This window comes from Lipophrys pholis (assembly GCF_963383615.2).
Source record: "Lipophrys pholis genome assembly, chromosome: 16".
Classification (NCBI taxonomy): Eukaryota; Metazoa; Chordata; class Actinopteri; order Blenniiformes; family Blenniidae; genus Lipophrys; species Lipophrys pholis.
In genome coordinates, this window is record NC_137634.1 from 27,647,288 (window position 1) to 27,669,105 (window position 21,818).

The 21,818-nt window shown below is 46.7% G+C and overlaps 1 protein-coding gene across 1 annotated transcript in view; it reads right to left on the reverse strand.

Annotated features, from left to right (window-relative positions):
• wwc1 (WW and C2 domain containing 1) overlaps positions 1–21,818 on the reverse strand; it is a 50,419-nt gene continuing 28,601 nt past the window's right edge. Inside the window, exons 10-22 of the mRNA XM_080484111.1 lie at positions 20,097–20,186; positions 18,730–19,334; positions 16,294–16,405; positions 10,053–10,223; positions 9,625–9,817; positions 9,388–9,522; positions 9,229–9,299; positions 8,499–8,793; positions 8,253–8,414; positions 8,036–8,128; positions 3,753–3,989; positions 3,483–3,601; positions 1–3,356 (exon numbers count right to left, since the gene is read on the reverse strand). Coding sequence (XP_080340237.1) covers positions 3,290–3,356; positions 3,483–3,601; positions 3,753–3,989; positions 8,036–8,128; positions 8,253–8,414; positions 8,499–8,793; positions 9,229–9,299; positions 9,388–9,522; positions 9,625–9,817; positions 10,053–10,223; positions 16,294–16,405; positions 18,730–19,334; positions 20,097–20,186 — 2,350 coding nt within the window. The 3' untranslated portion in view covers positions 1–3,289. The remainder of the gene's footprint in view (positions 3,357–3,482; positions 3,602–3,752; positions 3,990–8,035; positions 8,129–8,252; positions 8,415–8,498; positions 8,794–9,228; positions 9,300–9,387; positions 9,523–9,624; positions 9,818–10,052; positions 10,224–16,293; positions 16,406–18,729; positions 19,335–20,096; positions 20,187–21,818) is intronic.

A 21,818-nucleotide genomic window follows, 5' to 3' on the forward strand; every position in this document is an offset into this window, starting at 1 on the left:
AAAAGTAGAATTTTTATTTGTTGTGAAACTACAAAACATATTTGTTTCTTCTGGTTTGATATTTACAACAGTTTCAGTGTCTGAGAATAAAGTTCACAGCTTTTCGGGATTCTCGATAAAAAGAAAAACAAAAACACCCAAATCACAAAAAGTGCAATAAATAGAAGCTGCTGGAAGTTTGTAACAAACAATCATCAGAAAAACATGATCAAAGAAAGAAAACGTTTGTTTTCCAAACGATTTGTCAGAATGAAAAAATTAAAGATCCTTCATCGGGAAGCGAGAGTTAATCGGAAAAGTCCGAACAAAAAAAACCAAAACACACTTTCTCTAGGTTTTCTCTGCCAGCGGCCGACGCCTGACGTCCCAGAGGCCGACGCCTGACGTCCCAGAGGCCGACGCCTGACGTCCCAGAGGCCGACGCCTGGCGTCCCAGAGGCCGACGCCTGGCGTCCCAGAGGCCGACGCCTGACGTCCCAGAGGCCGACGCCTGACGTCCCAGAGGCCGACGCCAGGCGTCCCAGAGGCCGACGCCTGGCGTCCCAGAGGCGTCCCAGGGGCCGACGCCTGGCGTCCCAGGGGCCGACGCCTGGCGTCCCAGAGGCCGACGCCTGGCGTCCCAGGGGCCGACGCCTGGCGTCCCAGGGGCCGACGGGAGGAAAAGACCAGGTTTTACGCCGTTTCTTTCTAAAGTCACTCGTTGGTTTCAGTTTCCTGCTGCAGGCACCAGAGCTGCTATCGTTAACAATAGGAGGCCCCGCCCACATGGCGAGGCCCCGCCCCCAAGTGGTCATGTGTTAGCATTGAACAATCGTCCCCTGAGTTCGATCAAAACTTCAGAACTTGAGCTTTAACTTTAACACGTTCGCGAACGAAGACAAAAATCTTCACTTGGGATTTTTACGATTACTTTGGAACCCGAACGTTTCCAATTTGTAGAGAAACATTAACACCTGTTAGCATCTTGGCTCCGCCCACAAACGATCCCGTCTGAATTTAACAGACACATTAGCAATAACATTAGCATCCGAGCATCGACAAAATAAAAAAAAGTTCAATAACACGTAACGATGTGATGTCAGTGAAACACATTCAAGCTCCGCCCACAAAGAGGTTAGCATTTCTGATTGGTACGAGCATGATTTTCACAAACACGTTAACGTATGAACTGAATGGCTGCAGTGACTAGTCCGTACGTTAAAGTACCTTTGACTCGTCTTTAATTTCTACAAATGCATCAGAGCGACGCTGAAAAGTTTCATCTCTGATTTGAACTGAAACATTTTCCAAGAAGTTTAGTTTGGCCGTTGCTAACTGCTGACTCATCGACGACACTCTGCTCCGCGTTTCACCAGAATCACCATTTCTGCAGTTCTTTGTGATTAAATCATTAACACACGTGGCAGCACACTATTCCCACGTTCCGTGCACGTTCCGTGTCTGTGCTAATAAAGTTCCAGGTATCGAGGTTCGTGGCTGCAAGCGCCTCGCCTCTTAAAGAGACAGGCAAGCAACAATTTCTCCCGCGGTAAAGTTGGAAGTGCCGCGCAGCGTCACAGCTTCCGACTCCGTCCGATAAATCGTAATGTTCCGAGACATTTGTGCAACATATTCTTAACGTTAATCGAACGTGGAGCGACTGTTAATTCTTTATGTAAGAGAAACGAGTCGTATTGATTGGAGAAGCGAGCAGCGTCGAGGAAGAACCTTAGAAATTGAATGGTTAGAAGAGCGAGGATGAACCACAGCGGTTTGCAGTTTTATCCCGTCGTCGTGTCCGCACTGAACGTTCGCAGGGTTTTGGCCACATGGGGGCAGCACTGACACCACATCCTGACCCTACGTCAAAGTTTCACAAATCTTCTCTTAGTGTCTGTCAAACTTCTACAATCGAGATAAAGAACGTCGTTTTTCACATTTTTACAAATACATGGGATGTGTTTAATTTAAAGTTTCAACTTAAAAACTTTATTTTGTACATTTACAGTTTAACCAAGAAAGATGAAAGTTCCGACAAAATTTTAACAGAAAAAAAAAAAAAAGGGAAAAACATCAAAATTTGTAGAAAAAGAAAAAGAAAAACGAAACCTAGAAAGTAGAAACGTGCGAAACACTTATACATTTTTTTTAAAAAGCTTTAAAAGTTCAGAAAAAAAAGGTAAAGGAAAAAAAAATCAATGAAAAAATGTAACATTTATTAGAGAAAATAAAATTTATTGAGAAAAAAATTTGAATTTCAATCATTTCAATTGGGTTCAAATTTATTGATTAAAAACGACTAACTTCTGATTTTTAACTTGCGTTAGCTCGCTGCTTTGCTAACTAATTGCTAACGTAGCCAAACATGCTTTGTTTTTCAAAACTTCATTAACTTCACTGCATACAGAGAAAAACACTGAGGCTGTGAAGGTGGCGCTCCCTGGTGGCCAAAAACAGTCCTGTGAGAGCCGAAAGAATCCACTGACCTGGTTAAATAAGAGCAGAGAGCAGCCAATCAGAGAGCCCCGGGAGACACAGCTGCCTTCCTATTGGCTGCCTGCTTTCCAGTTTAATGACCAAACAAACGTGAAAAATACGCAACAATCATCTAGAGCATTTAGAGTTTTCCTTTAGTAAGACGACGATCCCAACGACGATCCCAACGACGATCCCAACGACGACCGGGATCGTCGGGGGTTTGACGCTGCCAGTGGTCGAGAGGAGGAACTGCAGCTCTGATGTTTTATTAAATTTAAATATAAAAATATATATATTTTTCAAACTAAACTGGAAGGAAAAGAAAAGTTTCACTTTAACTAACCAAAATTGATATGGAAAAACAGTAGAATGATCAAGAAACCAAACGAAAATAGAAATATTAATTAATATTAAGTCATCAAACTGACAAAAACTGTTTTTGTTGGTTTCCGTTAAAAGAATTGAAGAGAAGTGACAGATTTAAACTGTCGGATTCACAAAGAAACGACGAAAATAAAGACTGACGACTTCAGACTGATGAAACTTCCAGAAGAAAATGTGTTGATAAAGAAAAGTTTAGAACTGAATCCTGCTTCAGTGACAGAAGTCCTCAAACTGGTGATTTCTTCCGTCTAGTTTTTTTCGTGTCTTTTCAGCAAATGTTTTATGGGAATGTTTGAAAAATGAGTGTTAGTAACAGAAGAAGAAATGAAAAACTAGGCTAATGCTAACTTCCCAGTGGAGTGAGGCTAGCTGTTATCGGCTCTTTAACGCTAACTGTTTTTTAGTTTATTTCTCGGAGGATCAGCAGAACAAATACTTTGAAATGTTTCTACACATCGTCGGCCGGCAGTTTGGGGATGGAGCTCCTCGTCCGTGTGAAGAACGCCATCTTCTCCCTGCAGGGACGGAGACAGGAAGTGTCCAGGATGAAGAGTTAGCTTAAGGGTACGCGGTCGCTGGAGGCTACGTGTTTAGCATTAGCTGGCGCTACATATTGAAAGTGAAAAACGACGTGTGGTCACCTGAACGTCTGCACCTCGGGGACGTCGTTACAACTTCGTCCTCTTAGCTTGTGAACGTCCTTCGCTGCCGCTCGCATCATCTTCTCCACCCGCTGCTGCTGCTGCTGCTCCTCCTCCGTCTGGAGCCACCGGAAAACAGACGGGTGGAGGCGAGAGAGAGACAGACAGGTGGACATGAGTACAGTACAGACCACTGGAGGAAGCAGGAGATGAAGAGGAGGAGCTGATGAAGAGGGGCAGGTGAAGAAGTGGAGCAGGTCCTGGTCTCACCTGTCGCTCTGCCCCCCTCAGCAGGACTCGGAACCGGTCGTCCTCCTGCACCCAGCCCGGCAGCTCTTTCTGGTTCTGGACTCGGGCCTTCTCCAGCTCGGTCTTCAGCTCCCTCAGGACGCGGATCTCCTGGTCCAGCCGGGCCTGCCGAGTCCGGGACACCTGCAGGTCCAGCTCTAGGTCCAGGGAGGTCCTCAGAAGCCCATCCAGACCCCGGACATGGACCTGGACTGGAGGCTGGGGGACACACCAGGACAAGATAGGAGGGGAGACAGGTCAGCATCTGGAACCAAGACCAGGCCGAGGAGAGGTCAACATCTGGAGCCAAGATCAAGTTAAGGAGGTGAGATGGGTCAACATCTGGAACAAAGACCAGGTCCAAGAGGTAAGACGGGTCAACATCTGGAACAAAGACCAGGTCCAAGAGGTAAGACGGGTGAACATCTGGAACAAAGACCAGGTCCAAGAGGTAAGATGGGTGAACATCTGGAACAAAGACCAGGTCCAGGAGGTGAGACAGCTGTTAGAAATTCTGGCTCCGAGAGGTCCTGACCAGAAATCCTTGTTACCTTCTTCCGGGAGGAGGAGAACGTTCTAGTACCTTTATGTTCTAGTACCTTTATGGATGAGGAAAAGGTTCTGGTACCTTCCTGGAGGAGCAGAAAGTTCTGGTACCTTCATATACGAGGAGAAAGTTCTGTTTATCTTCTTTTTTCTCTCCCAGTTTTATTTATTGAATTCTCTCAGGTGGAATCGTCTGTCTGGAAGCCACTGAGGCTCAAAAATCTATTTGAAATGTTTTAACAGAAATACTTTTTCATTTTCAGATTAAACTGCAGTTTTTGACTCATAAATAAAAATTAATGATCAATCATCCAAACAGTATTTTAAGTTTATTTGACAAGGCTGCTTATTCTGTGACTTCATGAAAAAGAAAAAGAAAATGAAGTTTAAGTTGAAGTTTTAATTGTAAAAACACTCCAGCGACCAGAATTCATTTTGGTTTGTGAAATTTGAAGATTAAAATAAATTTGCAAAAATGCTTTTTTATTTCAAGGATATAGCTGCATTAAGTGACTCATAAAGTAAATTAATAATAGTTCATCCAAACTGTGTTTTCATCTCCTTATTCAAGTTGCACATTTTATGGCAGAAAACCTAAAGAGGGAATTACTTTTTCCTTTTCACGTCCGACCGGCAACAAAAGGATCAAAATTCAATCTGACTCAGCATTTCCAAGCGGCGCAGGAGAGCGACAGTTCAAAATGCAGTTTGGATGATTGATCATTAATTTTTATTTACGAGTCAAAAAATGCAGTTTAATCCTAAAATGAACAAGTATTTCTGTTAAAACATTTCAAATGGATTTTTAGCCATATTGGCTTCCAGACTGTGGTCGTAATACGGTCTGGGATCTTTTCTTCTCTTTTCTTTGTTTTTATAAATTAAAAAACCAGAAACAACAACAAGCTAATAAAAGGAAGATGGGCATAAACAGATATGATTAGTGACAAAAAGAAGTGAAAAGCCTAAAGAGTAAATAAGTAAGAGGAGGAACAAAACACAAGAAGCATCCAGAAAAGGAAAACAAACAAACAAACAAACAACCTCCAAAGCATCCCTATCCTGAAGACAGACATCACACACACACTCCTGGGAGGGGGTCTGCTCATAGTGGTCATCGCCTGCTCAATTAGTTCTCAGGTTCTATAGAAATACTGAGTGAGTAGAAGGAGGAAATAAAAGGTTGCCACATTTTGTAAAAGACTTTGAAGGAACCCTGAAGGGAGAATCTGATCCTCTCTAGCTTGATGCAATTTAAGATTTCAAGTGGCCGTCTGTCATGTGTAGGAGGGAGCGGACGAATCCATTTAGGAGGACGAGCCTTCTGGCAGGTAGGGTCGTGAAGGCTGAGACCTGTTTTGATGCGTTAGGCATGTCACTGTTTCGTGGGAAGGGTCGTGGAGGGGTCGGGCTCAATTGTTCTACCGAAGACGTTCCCAACTGTGTTAAATATCTGTGGCCAGAACCCAGACCGCTTGGGGCTTGACCAGAGCATGTGTATGTGGTCTGCTGGTGAGTGTTTGCATCTGTTACATGAGTCGGATCTATCAGGAGCATTTTTGCCAGTTTTGCGTTGGTGTCGTGGCTCCTGAGCAGGATGTTACACGGGAGTAAGCAGTGCCTTGCACATATAGATGATGTGTGTACCAGGGCCATGGCAGAATTCCACTGCTCATCAGAAAGATCAGTCCAGAGGTCCTGGCTCCACACAGCTGGAAGGGTGTCCAGCCCAGTCGGAGTCACTGTGGATATCTTATCATATATGATAGAAATGAGTTTCTTCTAGTCTGCCTTTAGAGATAGAAAGAAGTCTAGACCAGAGTTTGCTGGTTGGTTAGGAAATGGAGGGTATTGTTTCATCTGGAAGCAGCGAAGCCTGTGGGAGTTTGGGAGGCTGAATTTGGCAGCTAAATCCGAGAATTGAGGAAAAAAAATCATCGATGTAGAGACTACTTATGGAGGTAAGGCCTTCTCATGCCAATTACGAAATGTTGGGTCAGAGCAGGAAAGCAGGAAGTTATGATGGCCATAGATGGGAGCGAGAGCGGATGACCCCTGGTAGCTAAAGAGTTTCCTGAACTGACTCCACATTTTAAAGGAGTTCGTCACCTTGAGTGGAAGCGGTCATTCTGAGCACATCAGTGACCACAGCAAGAGGTTAGACGAGGATATCTCCATTTGTGCCTATTGTGGGAGCTCACTTTGTACAGATTTAGAGTTCCAAAATAAGAGTTTATTGATATTACATACCCAGTAATAATAGCAAAAGTTAAGCAGTGCCAGGCCGCCCTTTACCTTTGGGAGGTGGAGAATCTCCTTCCTAATACGAGCTCTTTTGTTGTGTCACAGGAATGAGTTAATCAGTTTGTCAAGAGTGAGGGAAAAAGATTTGTGTATAAATATCGGAATTGTTGAAAAATATACAGGAGTGACTATTTTAATCAGGTTGACGCGTCCCATTAGGGAGACGGGCAATGTGGCCAGTCTCTTCAAGTCTTCTTTACAGCGCTCAACCACTGGATCAAAGATCAGTAGTTAGTTCTGTAAAAGAAGTGCTTATGAAAATTCCAAGTATCTGAAACCTTCTAGCGCTTTCTTAAAAAGAAGAAATGTCCTGTGGCAGAGCATTGGCTGGACTGTGAAGAGACTCACTTTTATGGAGATTAAGCTTGTGACCTGATATCTTTTTCAATCTCTCCAAGATGTTCAGAATTACAGGGAGAGAGGTTATGGGGTACGAAATATAGAGCAGGAGGTTATCTGCATACAGTGACAGCTTATGTGTTAGTCCTCCGTGCATAATGCCCCTAAATCTATCTTGGTTACGAAGCCAGATAGCCAGTGGCTCCATGGCAAGCACCAATAAAAGGGTGGATAAAGCGCAGCCTTGCTTATTACCCCCCAAGAGTGGAAATGTTTTGGATCTCATACCATCAGCATTAACTGAGGCGACTGGGGATGAGTAAAGTAATCGGAACCAAGAAATAAAGTTACCACTAAGGCCAAATCAGTTGAGAGTGTCGAACATGAACATGTTTTGTAGAATTCAGAGGTATACCCATCAGGACCAGGAGATGTACCCGTTTATAGTGATCTAATGGCTTCTGTCACCTCCGCTTCGGTCAGTGGTGCACCCACAGCCTTGAGGTTGTTAACGTCAATTTGAGAGAATGTGAGATCATCTAGGGTCTTGTGGCCATCCGTTGCCGTTCCACTTGACTGGGGGATAACAAGTCATATTGTGGTTGGAGGAGAAGCCGGTCCTTATATGTGGCAGGAGTTGTTGTTTTTTTAAACTGGGTGTCTGAGTTTCAGATTTTAGTTGAAATTTCTGTCCGTTTATTTTTTGTGATTTCTTGAGATGGGAAACGAAGGAAATAATTTGACCATGGAGATAAGCTTTAAAGGTTTCCCGAAATGTATCCGACCTGATGCCCGGTGTGTTATTGATCTCAAAGAAGAATTCAATTTGAGAAGCAAGGAAGGATTTAAAGTCGGCTTCTGAGAGCAGATGGGAGCTAAATTTCCAGTATTTGGAGAGCGAGTGGTGGGCATTAGAGTAGAAAGAAAATGCTTGATTAGACGTAACTTGGCTCTCAAGGGGTCTGTCAAACCGAGCTGCGAGGTATGAAACTGTAAAACCCTGGCAGATTTCGATAGAGAAGTTTGTTTCCTTGATGATCTGCCAAAGTTTATGTCTTGGACTAAGTCCTGTTTACCTTCTTGACCCTCACGCTGCGTCTCTCGGAGGCGTTGCGGACGAACGGAGACTTCCTGGAGAGCGTGGAGCTGTCACTGTCGCTGCGGTTGATCTGCAGAGGGACACATAACGTGAGGAACTTCCAGTCAGCTGCAGAGGTCAAAGGTCACGGCTGCTGACCTCTGACCGGAAACAGCAAAGTGCCTCAGGTCAAAGGTCACGACGGATCCACCTACCCTGCAGACGTACTGGCTCTGTGGCCCGGGGGAGAAGGTCTTGGAGCGGATGATGGTGCTGCCCCTCATAAAGATGTTCTGCTGGTGCCGATCAGGTCGCCGCTGTTTGGGCCGGACTGCCGTGTGGCGCTGGACCGGATCCGTGCTGGTCTGCTTGTTGACCTGGAGTCAGAGAAGCCCCACCAACATAGTCATCAGAGAACGTCTCCAGATGTTCCTTACAGGAGGAGCACAAACGTCTGTTACCTTCTCTGTGATGGGAGGGGCAGCTGTTGCTGGAGGAGGAGCTTTAGTCTCCGCCCCCTCCACGTCCCATTGGCTACTGTCCGAGTGAAACTCCTCCTCCTCATCCTGAGGCTCCGCCCTCTCCACCCCCCATTGACTGGTGTCCAGTTGAAACTCCTCCTCCTCCTCCTGAGGCTCCGCCCTCTCCGCCCCCCATTGGCTGGTGTTCAGGTGAAACGCCTCTTCCTCCTCTGGAGGCTCCGCCCCCTTCGTAGGACCCCCAACTTCTTCAAACACATCCGCTAGGTCGCCCCGCCTGAAGTACCATGAGTATTACTGATCAGAATACTGCTGATAGAATTACTGACAGAGATACTACTACAAGTATTACTGCTAGTAGAACTACAGACAGAGATACAAATATCTTCCCACTCCTTTTTCGAACAAAGTGCCGTGTTTTGTTATGTATTGACTCTATGTTTATTCAAATAAGTAAAGTTTTTTTTATAAATGCTCGAAATAAATTCATTCATTCATTCATAAGTATTACTGCAAGTAGAACTACTGCCACAGGTACTACGACAAGTATTACTGCAAGTAGAACTACTGGAAGAAGGTACAACTACAAGTATTAATGTTAGTAGAACTACTGGCAGAGGTACTACTACAAGTATTACTGCTAATGCTAGCAGTGCTAATACTAGCAGTACTAGTACTACTAGCAGTATTGGTATTGCTGCCTGCTTCTCACCAGTCCTCTTCTTCTGGTTCTACTTCCTGTTGCCGTCCAGCTTTGACTCTGTCACTTCCTGAAGTTGCAGCCTGAAACACAAACATCACAACATCTTGTTCCGTGTCTGTCATCGGTTCTAATGTGCTGTGAAGTGTGGACCCAGACTGGGTTCTGGACCTGGTTCTGGACCTGGTTCTGGACAGAGTTGTTGCTTAGGAGCTCCGACACGTTGACTCGACTCAGCAGGTTGAACCACTTGGAACATTTCTCCTCTGAACAGCTGATGTCGGCCATGTTGATTTGAACTCCAGCCTGAGGAGGAGGAGGAGGATGAAGAGTCGGAGTCACCTGCCTGTCAATGAATCTTCCACTGCTAAAGCTAATGCTAATGCTGCTAAAGCTGACCACACTCACCAGACACTCCTCGTGACCCGACTTGCTGGTGTTGCAGACGTCAACCCTCAGCGTCTTGTGCCGCAGTGCATTGTGTGGGATGTGCATGCCGAACACCTCACTGATGTCGATGGCGTCGTGCGGCGGCGAGCCACGCGTCCGGAAGAGGCAGCGGACGGTCTGGACGCAGGGCAGGACGGCGAGACGGACGTACCTGCAGGACGGATGGGTCAGTGTCTGAGCCAAGCTGTCACAACGTTCTGAGTCCGAGAAGTTTCACCAAACAATAAAACTATTTGACCAGTCGTCTCAATCAAATCTGACGCTAAGAACATGCTGTCCCAACGTTTCTGGAACCGGAGCTGAATGATGGAAGAGTTAAACAGGCTGAACGTCAAACTCATGAAGAGCTGAAGAGACGGACAGAGGTACAGACTGTGTGTACGTACAGTTTGTGGTCAGCCGGCAGACAGAGGGCGCTGCAGTTGCTCAGCTGTATGATGTAGACGGTGAAGCGCTGCTCTTTGGACTCAAACCGGAATCCGAGCTGGACCCGAGAGCAGCCAGACCAAGACCGGACCTCACAGGACGATGACAACCGATCTGCAGGGATGATCGGCCTGCAGGCCCAGAGAGACAGAGAGAGAGAGAGAGAGAGAGAGAGAGAGAGAGAGAGAGAGAGAGAGAGAGATTTTGGATATAAATCTTTCATATTCTGTCACTATTTAACAAAAACATTTTCACATTCAAATTCAGGCGTACAAAAAAATCAGTTCACATCTATTTTGACGTTTTCTATTTGTGTCAATCAATAATCTGTTCTGCCGTTCAGCTCAGTCTGGCCCAGACCATGATGCTCCGTCGATACAGAGTCTGTCCTAGTGGAAACAGTTCAGTACAGGTCCACAACAGTGTGGACCAGGGTCTCAGGTGTGAGAGGGTTTCTGACGGTTTGTGCAGAAATTCTTTGGTTCTGCAAAGCGATTGTTGCAGTAGCTGTCCAGGTGGCTGGTCTCAGACCATCATGGAGGGGAACATGCTAGATTTGGAGGTCCTGGGCTGGTGTGGTCACACCTGGTCTGCGGTTGTGAGGACAGTTGGACGTACTGCCAAATTCTCTCAAACGCCTTTGGAGACGCTTATGGTGGAGAAATGAACATTCAATTCATTGGCAACAGCTCTGGTGGACATACCTGCTGTCAGCATGCCAATTGCACGCTCTCTCAAAACTTGCGTCATCTGTGGCTTTTCCTTCGTCCAGCTCGTCTGGCCGAAGGAATTTGTTTCGGCCGTGCCAACCGCCCTGGCCGGACTATGTTGGTGCCGCACCGCCAAAACTTCTGCTCTGCTGTGTGCTGCTCATGCGTGTTCCAGTTCGCTAATGACTATCAGTCATATTTTAATCATATTTAGCTTGTAACATCTCTACTGTGTGAGTCCAGCAGCTCAACATGTCGGAGTGCAGGCTTACGTGATGCACCTGAACGCATCACGAACAGCTGTCAGCTCCTGCAGTTAAAACCAGACCAACATGGCGGCTCGGACAGAAACTTTCTCTTTTATCACTGAAACAGTTCAGAGAAATGTATTTCTGAAAACACTGGAGGTGAGAAATAAACTGCAGTTGAAAAGTTAAAACGCTGCTTCACAGACATGTGGCTGTTGTGAGGGGGCGTGGCCTGCTGGGAAGGGGGCGTGACAAGCGAGTTCCACAGCTTCTTATTGGAGTATGAACTTTCCTGCCGAAGTTTTCTTTTTGTTCTTATAGCTTCTAAAATGGAGTATGCAGGGGCCTTAAGTGCTGGGTCTGGGACAGAAGTCCCTCGGACTCCAGAACTGTGTCTATTGGGAGACACATCTCAAGAGCTGAATGTCTCTAAAGGAATCTTTTCAATTGTTATGGTCGGCCTTGTGACAGCGTCCAGGATCATTTCAGGACACTGGCAGAGCAGTGTGCCCTCAGTTAAATGACTGGATCAAATCAATGGCGGACACAGCGTCGCATGAGGTCATGCTCAACAAGTTGAAAGGGGACAGAGACACTGATTGGGATGGTTTTTGGGACTCTATAAAAGCTAAGAGAAGTGTCATGTAAAGCCTTGCTTACACTGATGTTTTGTGTTTTGAGTTTTCCACATTTTAGAATCGTCCCAGCGATTTGCAGATATTTGTTTTTCAGATTTATTTTTACTGTAACCCTTTATATGCTGTTACCTTGGGGATAGGGGGTGGGCGAATCAGCCTTTATGTCAATGTTTTTTGTTCTTGTTTCATACATGTTTTGAAAGTCAATAAAAACTTAAATTACAAAAAAAACTAAAAGCTGATAGAACAGGGACATTCCATTCAGATTAAAAACATTCAAATATGTCCATTTTAAAAGCTAACAATCATAGTGGCTCATCCTGTTCTTTGAGGAGTTCTTCTTTAACTTTCATACCAAGTTTCTTCAGTCTGAACACTTCCTGCTTAGTGTCAGGTCTCTGGGGACGTCCGAAAAGTCCCTCCTATCTCCTTATCTATGGACTTTACCTTAACCCCTGGATGACATCACGGGGTTAAGGAAAGGAGTTAGGAGGCTTCCTGAAGGAGTTAAGGAAAGGTGTTAGGAGGCTTCCTAAAGGAGTTAGTGAAAGGTGTTAGGAGGCTTCCTAAAGGAGATAAGGAAAGGTCTTAGGAGGCTTCCTAAAGGAGTTCGTGAAAGGTGTTAGGAGGCTTCCTAAAGGAGTTAAGGAAAGGAGTTAGGAGGCTTCCTGAAGGAGTTAAGGAAAGGTGTTAGGACGCCTCCTAAAGGAGTTAAGGAAAGGTGTTAGGAGGATTCCTAAAGGAGTTAGTAAAAGGTGTTAGGACGCCTCCTACAGGAGTTAGGAAAGGTGTTAGGAGGATTCCTAAAGGAGTGAAGGAAAGGTGTTAGGAGGCTTCCTAATGGAGTTAGGAAAGGTGTTAGGAGGCTTCCTAAAGGAGTTAGGAAAGGTGTTAGGAGGATTCCTAAAGGAGTGAAGGAAAGGTGTTAGGAGGCTTCCTAAAGGAGTTAGTGAAAGGTGTTAGGAGGCTTCCTAAAGGAGATAAGGAAAGGTCTTAGGAGGCTTCCTAAAGGAGTTCGTGAAAGGTGTTAGGAGGCTTCCTAAAGGAGTTAAGGAAAGGAGTTAGGAGGCTTCCTGAAGGAGTTAAGGAAAGGTGTTAGGACGCCTCCTAAAGGAGTTAAGGAAAGGTGTTAGGAGGATTCCTAAAGGAGTTAGTAAAAGGTGTTAGGACGCCTCCTACAGGAGTTAGGAAAGGTGTTAGGAGGATTCCTAAAGGAGTGAAGGAAAGGTGTTAGGAGGCTTCCTAATGGAGTTAGGAAAGGTGTTAGGAGGCTTCCTAAAGGAGTTAGGAAAGGTGTTAGGAGGATTCCTAAAGGAGTGAAGGAAAGGTGTTAGGAGGCTTCCTAAAGGAGTTAGTGAAAGGTGTTAGGAGGCTTCCTAAAGGAGATAAGGAAAGGTCTTAGGAGGCTTCCTAAAGGAGTTCGTGAAAGGTGTTAGGAGGCTTCCTAAAGGAGTTAAGGAAAGGAGTTAGGAGGCTTCCTGAAGGAGTTAAGGAAAGGTGTTAGGACGCCTCCTAAAGGAGTTAAGGAAAGGTGTTAGGAGGATTCCTAAAGGAGTTAGTAAAAGGTGTTAGGACGCCTCCTACAGGAGTTAGGAAAGGTGTTAGGAGGATTCCTAAAGGAGTGAAGGAAAGGTGTTAGGAGGCTTCCTAATGGAGTTAGGAAAGGTGTTAGGAGGCTTCCTAAAGGAGTTAGGAAAGGTGTTAGGAGGATTCCTAAAGGAGTGAAGGAAAGGTGTTAGGAGGCTTCCTAAAGGAGTTAGTGAAAGGTGTTAGGAGGCTTCCTAAAGGAGTTAGTGAAAGGTGTTAGGAGGCTTCCTAAAGGAGTTTGTGAAAGGAGTTAGGAGGCTTCCTAAAGGAGATAGTGAAAGGTGATCACGTTGGTGTGGCAGTCGGACCGCACTTTCACTTCGTGACGTCGTAATAATGCGACGGCGGCTCTAAAGGAAGCAGCGAGCCTCCTTTCCTTTGCTTATTGAGAATTCGAACAGTCCTTATCATGGCCGCCACACAGAACACGTCTGAGGTTAAGAAAAAGTCGATAGTAAAGGAGATAGGAGGGACTTTTCGGACGTACCCTTTGTGTCTGTCTGCCCCTGTGTGTCTCACCTCGTTTTCAATGATCCTATTGTGTTCTTGCCCGCTCAGCACTAAAGTGCAGCACCTGTGGTCTCCCCGCCTTCCCTGTGTATTTAAACCCCTCTCCCCCTGTTGTCTGTGTCGGTTCATCCAGTCGTTCCAGATTCCTCTGTGCTTCCTTGTGAACTGAAGTTTATGGCTTTTGTGTTCTCTGCTCTTGTTTGGATTTTTACCCCCTGGACTATTCATCAATAAACTCAGTGACTGACACTCAGTGAGCCCCCCTCCTCTCTGCACTTCATGTTGACTTTAGCCACGTTTAAGAAACATTCTGTTTGGAAAATAGTCTCCAATACGTTCACATTTTTGTTCTTTGTTTGTTGTAGAAACCGTTTCATTCCTCTTCTTCAGAGGAGTCGCTACTCGACTCTTCACTCTCCTCAGCTGAACTCAGATCAGCTTCAGGATCCTCAGCTGAACTCAGATCAGCTTCAGGATCCTCTGGTGAACTCAGATCAGCTTCAGGATCCTCAGCTGAACTCAGATCAGCTTCAGGATCCTCAGCTGAACTCAGATCAGCTTCAGGATCCTCAGCTGAACTCAGATCAGCTTCAGGATCCTCTGGTGAACTCAGAGTCACTTTCGTTGCTTTGGGGCCGTTTCCTTTTGTCTCATACTGTTCTCCTCCTCCTCCAGCTCCACCCTCGCTCCTCCCTTTACAGTTTCTCCAACTCATCCTAAAACCTCAGTGAGGCCGCTGTCCTCCTGAGAGTCCAGATGAGCAACTCCTCAACCAACCTCTTCTCCATCTACACCTCCTCCACCCACCTCCTTTCCGTCGCCAGCCCCACTGTTCTTCTCCACCTCCACCCTTTCTGTTCCACCATTTAAAGGACCCTCTGCCGTCTTCTCAGAGTTCTCTCCTGCACTCCTCCCCTCTGGCATCTTTCCTCCTGCACCTCCTCTCGTTCCTCCACCTCCTCCTGCTTCACCGACTCCCACCTCAGGACAGGACCTCCTCTGATGTTCCTCCGGTACTCATCCGAAGCATCTCATGTTCTCAGTGGTAGCTAATCAAACATAATCAAAACTGTCTACATTCACCTTGAAGCTCAGGTTCAATTCCTAGTTGTTCTTCTTCAGGACCATGAGTCTCCTATAACAGACAAAATGTCTGTGCTCAGGCGCCTTGCAGCCTGAAGTCAGTCTCTTCACAGGGGAAACTACCTTCCATACCTGGAGAGCAGGTCAATTAGGGTGAGATTGCTGATAAATGGAGGAACATTAGCCAGCATGACTGTTTTAGCCGGTGTGCTCTGTGGCACCTCCACCAGCGTGTCTCTGACCTCCACTCTGGCTGAGACAACAGCGTTAACGCTCTATTTCACTAACAAACATCCCCACAGCTCATTCATCCTCGCAGCAGATATGATGTTTGATGCTCCACCACCTTCGCCATCGCTGAGACTTACGTCTCTGAGCAGGAGAACCCAGGGTTCAGCTTGAACCCGTGTTTCCTGGTCAGGCTGGTGTAACTCATGATGCAAAGCTAACGCTGCTAACAGCACCACAGCCTCACCAAACCAGGAAACACACACACACACACACGCACGCACACACGCACGCACACACACACGCACACACGCACACACGCACACACGCACGCCACAAACGGTTTGAAACGGTTATAAACAGTCAGAAAAGACATCCTTAGTTTCTGCTCATTCACTCTGCACACACTCCACTCGAGAGAGAGAGAGAGACAGAGAGATAGAGAGAGAGTGAGAGACAGAGAGAGAGAGAGACAGAGAGAGACAGAGAGAGAGAGAGAGAGAAACAGAGATAGAGAGACAGAGAGAGAGAGAGAGACAGAGAGAGAGAGAGACAGAGAGAGACAGAGAGATAGAGAGACAGAGAGAGAGAGAGAGAGAAACAGAGAAAGAGAGACAGAGAGAGAGAGAGACAGAGAGATAGAGAGAGACAGAGAGAGAGAGAGACAGAGAGAGACAGAGAGAGAAACAGAGAAAGAGAGAAAGAGAGACAGAGAGAGAGAGAAACAGAGAAACAGAGAAAGAGAGAGAGACAGAGAGAGAGAGAGAGAAACAGAGAAAGAGAGAGAGAGAAAGAGAGAGAGAGAGAGAAAGAGAGAGAGAGAGAGAGAGAAAGAGAGAAACAGAGAAAGAGAGAGAGAAAGAGAGAGAGACAGAGAGAGAGTCCGAGAGAGAGAGAGAGAGAGAGAGAGAGAGAGAGAGAGAGAGAGAGAGAGAGAGAGAGAGAGAGAGAGACTCCTGACACCGTTACTCCTTTGGTGTATCAGTCTTTTGACTACATGTGGAATCATCACAACTGTTACTGTTGCTTCACTTCCTGATCCAGTGGAGAAAACATCAGTTGCTCTCCAGATATTAACAGATATTCTCCAGATGTTCCCAAAGGTTCTCAGATGCTCTCCAGATGGAGGAGAACAGTCTCTGCTCATGGGCTATGAATCTGCCTGAAATATTGCTGTAGAAAAAGTAAACCTCGTACCTGCGCTCCGACGGTTCGTACACGCCGCTGTCGCCCGCCACCGACTCGTCGGACACCGCTGAGGCCACACCCATCTTCTTTGGCCCTGCCCCCTGAAGCAGGGGGACATAGTCTAGATGGAACAAACACAGTTTATGTCAGTTCCCATGGAAACGTCTTTCTCTATTTCATTCCGTTTGTGGGTCTTTTTTCCCCCTTTCCTTTCCACAGTTGCTCTACATCTCCTCAGTTCCTTCCAGCTTAATTCCTCACTTATATGACAGTGTGCAGGTTCTTCAATGAAGCTGATTGGTGGAGATCAACACTCAACTGCAGATCAACCTGTCCTGCAGTCATACCTCACTTTATTGGCACCGCTGTTGCTTTTCTTGAACTTCAACTGGAAAACTAGACAGCAGAAGTACCAGGCGAACTGTCACTGCGGCTGCTTCGAGTCCACGTGAAGCTCCAGACGCTGCAGAAGCTTCACAAGCTCCAGATGCTGCAGACGCTGCAGATGCTCCGGATGCTGCAGAAGCTTCACAAGCTCCAGATGCTGCACACGCTGCAGATGCTCCGGATGCTGCAGAAGCTTCACAAGCTCCAGATGCTCCAGACGCTGCAGAAGCTTCACAAGCTCCAGAAGCAACCTTCTAAGCTTCCAGGTTCTGGTCCATTCTTCAGTCTTGCAGCGTAGAATGACCAGCAGCAGTTGTTTCAAAGTTATTGTGATAAAAAGCGAGCGGCGGCTGTAACACCACACCGTCCTCCCCCGCAGCTCCAGTTTCGCACACAGTGTTGGATTTCCCATCAGCCCTTTCTGTGAGGGCGAGGAATCCTCCTGTACAGGTTTTCACTGATGTGGAGTGTCACAGCGATCCGCCGCTGCTCGTCTGATCAGACGCTTCATTCACTGCCAGAGTTCACCACCGCTTCAGTTCGCATGACCAAGAAATAAATTCAGGTTTCTGTGGTTGTATTATCAAAACTACTGCGGCCCCAGACAAGAACCCTGTGGAACGTCCGGTAAATGAATAACAGGGATTATGAGGTAACACAGAAGTTGAAAGTTGTGATTCTCTGCTCTATTTTCAACTCTAGTTATCAATTGTAGAGCAAACACTTTGAGTTATTTCCAAGAGATCTACAATATTACTCAATCACAGATGATCAATAACTTCCCTCACTGAAGAGTCAACCAAAAGTTCAAGCTTGTTAAACTGAATATTGAGTGAGTTTTTTCTTTCACAACAGTATTTGGGCCGTTTTTCACTATTTTTGAAGATGGTCTCGTAAAGTTAACGAGACAACATGAAATCAATAAACAGATTGTCAGATATTTTAAAGCACCAATCACTCATCCAGTTATCCTGAAATCAATCCACAGATTTACCAACAACCCTGAAATCAAAGCTGAAGAATGAAACTACAGCGACCCCAGGACGGATCCTCGTGGAACGCCACATCACGAAGCAGTCATATCAGAAAGGTTACATCATATGTTGCAAAGACGACAATTTCTGAGATTTAAATATATCCAGCAGTCATTTTTGATAAACAAAATAATGTTATCATCAAGAACAAATACCAGTTTCTAAAACGTGAATGACTTTTTTTCAGTTGTCCGTCATTAAAAAGTGAACATCTTTTGGATTTGGACTCTTGTTTGAGATATAACTTTTCACAATTTTCCGGAATTTAAAACAAATCTAATTCCTAATGCCTAAATTAAAGCTAAAGAAAAGTACAGCAGCTCCAGAATGGATCCCTGTGGAAAGCCACAGACTAAAGGCTCCCACAAACAGGATGATTTTTGGCCGCGAGACAAAAGATCGGATTGTGGGAGAATCGTTCATAAAATCCGCGGTCACGGCTCAAATCGGTCAGGCTTTGTGCGCAGCTCTAGGATGGCCAAAGTATCGCTTGTAAGCTCGTGACCACTATCGGACTGTGATATTTGAGGAGTCATGGCGGCAGCTGCTGCTGTGACCTGCAGCCTGCATGAAACAAACTGTCGTTTATATGAAGTGTGCCGAGTTGGAAAATGAAAGACCAGTAGATGCTAACTTAAAATGCTAAAAGATGCTAACCAGACTTCAAACCCGTTGTAACAGGAACCCTCCAGGTCATCCTGTCTCTCTGAGCAATGACCGCATCCATATCCTCCTCCTCCTCTTTTTTCGAGATTTCTATTCAAACACATAAACGCTGAGGCGAGGTTCACGGGTATTTTTGTACACATGAATGCGTTTGTGCATTTGGAGCCAGCTTGTGTTCGTTCAGTCTGCAGACATGATGATTTCCATTCGTCTCGCGCCGTGTGAGAGGCTGTGACTACTAAAGATGGTTAAAATCTCAGTGTGGGAAAGCCTTAAAGTGGCTGTATGAAAAGTTTCCATGTTTTCTGTCGTGGCTCCACAGGAAAGATGAGAAGTTCTACTGAAGGTGCGTGCTTACCTCGGACCTCCTCCTGCAGCACTGTGTAGTGGTTCTCCGCCTGCTGCTGCTGCCGTGCCTCCTCCACCTGCTCCTCTGAGTCCAGGCCGAGCTCCAGCTCGGCAAGCCTGCTGCGCAGCTCCAGGTCTTGACCCGGTTCCAGGCCTGTCTGACCCGCCAAGGCCTCGCCAGACAGGAAGCTGGCGTCGGTGACCAGCGGCGAGCACGGTGGCGACAGCGAGGAGAGGGAGGAGCGCGGTGACAAGGAGCTCATGGAGCGCGGCGTCTCCGACAGTCTGAGGGCCTGGACCCGGGACGCCTCGGACCCGGTTGCTCCAGCCCCACACCCGGGGGGCCAGGACGGGCAGCCCGTCACCACCTCGTTCTCGTGGATGGTGGTGATGGAGCTGGAGGGCCGGTACCCCCCCGGGCCCCCCTCCTGCAGGAGGCTCTCCAGCTGGTTCTGGAGGTCCAGGTCGGCCAGCTCCGGCTGGTCCAGGTACAGGTCTGTGAAGCTGAGCGAGGAGCTGGAGCCCAGGCTGGACGTAGTGGCCAGAGAACCGTGACTAGACGCCAGGGAGCCACGACTGCTGCCCGACGAGCAGGACAGGGTGCTGGCCGACAGGCTGGCGGGGTCAGGGGGTTAATAAGAACATTTACTCATTCTACATACAAAAATACATTCTTTTAAAAATGTCAAGAAATGTCGTAGGAGCAGCATCAAAGATGATTAAAATTTAATTCAGTGAATCTACAGGAAACAGTTTTAATAATGGCTTGGATTTATATAGCAGTTTTTTCAAGGTGATTGAAAGTGCATACAGAAACCATTATTCATTCACACCAGTCGTGGTAGACTACGCTGTAGCCCCAGGGCTGCTGTAGCCACAGCTGCCCTGGGGCATGCCGACAGAGGCCTGGCTGCCATTTCTAGCCTGCGGCCCCTCCAACCACCACCAACATTCATGCACCATTCATACGAAGCAATGTGGGTAGAGAGCCTTGCCCAAGGACACAACATCATTGATAGAGAGGGATTCGAACTGTCACCCCTTCGGTTACTGAACGACCCACTCTACCACTGAGCCACGGTCGCCCAACGGTTTTATCAGACTAATAAATGTGTAACATTTACATATCTATAAATACAACAACAATTTCTATAAAAACTTTTTTTTGGTGGAATAATGTGTAATTAAATTTAAATGAAATAATGAATTGAAACGTGAATCAGCATCAGGACACAAAGAATTACTGACATGGTGAATGTCAGGTGGTGAATTAGTGGTATTGTGAATAAGTGACATGGTGAACGTGACAGTGAATGAGGACGATATCTGTGACATGGTGAATGTGATGGAATAAAGACGTCTTCAGGAGACACTGACCTCTTGAGCTGCGTGTGCAGAGATGAGGCCAGACGAACCGTCTCCTCCAGCTCCCTCACCAGCTTGTTCCTCCGGCAGTGGAGACGCAGCCTGAGACACAAACCAGGTACTTTATAGACAAACCAGGGACCTGAGACACAAACCAGGGACCGGAGACACAAAGCAGACACCTGACAGACAAACCAGGGACCCGAGACACAAACCAGGGACCTTACTGACAAACCAAGGAGCTGAGACACAAACCAGGGACCCGAGATACAAACCAGGGTCCTGACAAACAAACCAGAGACCCAAGACACAAACCAGGAACCTGACAGACAAACCAGGGACCTGAGAAACAAACCAGGGACCCGTGACACAGGCCAGGGACCCGAGACACAACCCAGGGACCTTACTGACAAACCACAGAGCCGAGACACACACCAGGGACCTGAGACACAAATCAGGGACCTTACAGACAAACCAGGGACCTGAGACACAAATCAGGGACCTTACAGACAAACCAGGGACCTGAGACACAAACCAGTGACCCTAAGCCCCGTTCCATCACCGCACAAAAAGTGCAGGGATGGAACGGGATGGTCCGGTACGGTTCGGGTTTTCACCGGAAGAATTGTGGATGGTACCAAAATAACCGCTCCAAAGGTTGACGTTTGTCCGTCGCCCTTCCGTTGGGGTGATCAGGACAATTGAACGGGTACGATATTGAGGAGCTGTCTGCTGATTGGTGAGTGATTTAAGACACGCCCTCAATATTTCAATATGTCGGCTGTATGAATCGTCTGTTGTTAACATATTCAGCCTTGCACTGGTTGTTTTTTTAGCGGCGCAACTTTCACGTTGGTCCCAAAAGAGTAGACACGAGGCAGGGATGGAGACCGGGACTCGGGAGGATGCGCTACGGCCGTAACCGAACTGGGATCGGAGCTCGGAGGCAATGCAACGTAATATATGAAATCCTATGGAAATCATGTAACAAAACGTACAGTACAATGGGCAGATCCCTTCATTTAAGGAAAAAAGAACATCAAACAGAATGTGAAAAAGAAACAGCAGAACGACTCACAAGATCAAAAAAAGACAGCAGAACAAGAAAATGCTAAATCAGCCATCACTGACCACTGCAAAGGAAACAACCATATCATGAACTGGAATGAGGGAAGGGTCATTACATCGGAGAAGAACAAGGTCAAACGGTGGATAAAGGAGGCCACTGAGATCAGGAGGCGAGACAGTATATACCGGGACGAGGGGGCCTACATCCTCCCACACCTGGGATTCCATCCTCCAGAGACCACTGGGGGCGTGGCCGGCCTGACAGAATCTGACAGATCTGTCAGGGCGGTCACCTGATAAGGACCGAAATGTCATCACATGTCAGATGACGCTCTGAGGAAGGCGGCAGACGCAGCCGAAACATGTCAGCCAGGTAAAAAACGTTTCCTGCATTTACCTGTTGTTAACAAAGAGTCCATACATATTGTTGGGCTGAAGATTCCAGTGAACTCCTCCAGAAGTTTCTCTGACTGAGGAGAAACACCAGGGACAATGAACAGGCCATAAAACAGCGGGGGAGCGAGCCAGTTTTACGACCCCCCAGGTTGATAACCAATAGGGATGGTCGAATCTGACCCGAACACCACAGGGGTCCGAAATTCAAGCTTGGTGAAACTTTTCCTACCAACTCTCTCTGCTTCTCAGTCTGACCATCGAGGGAGACAC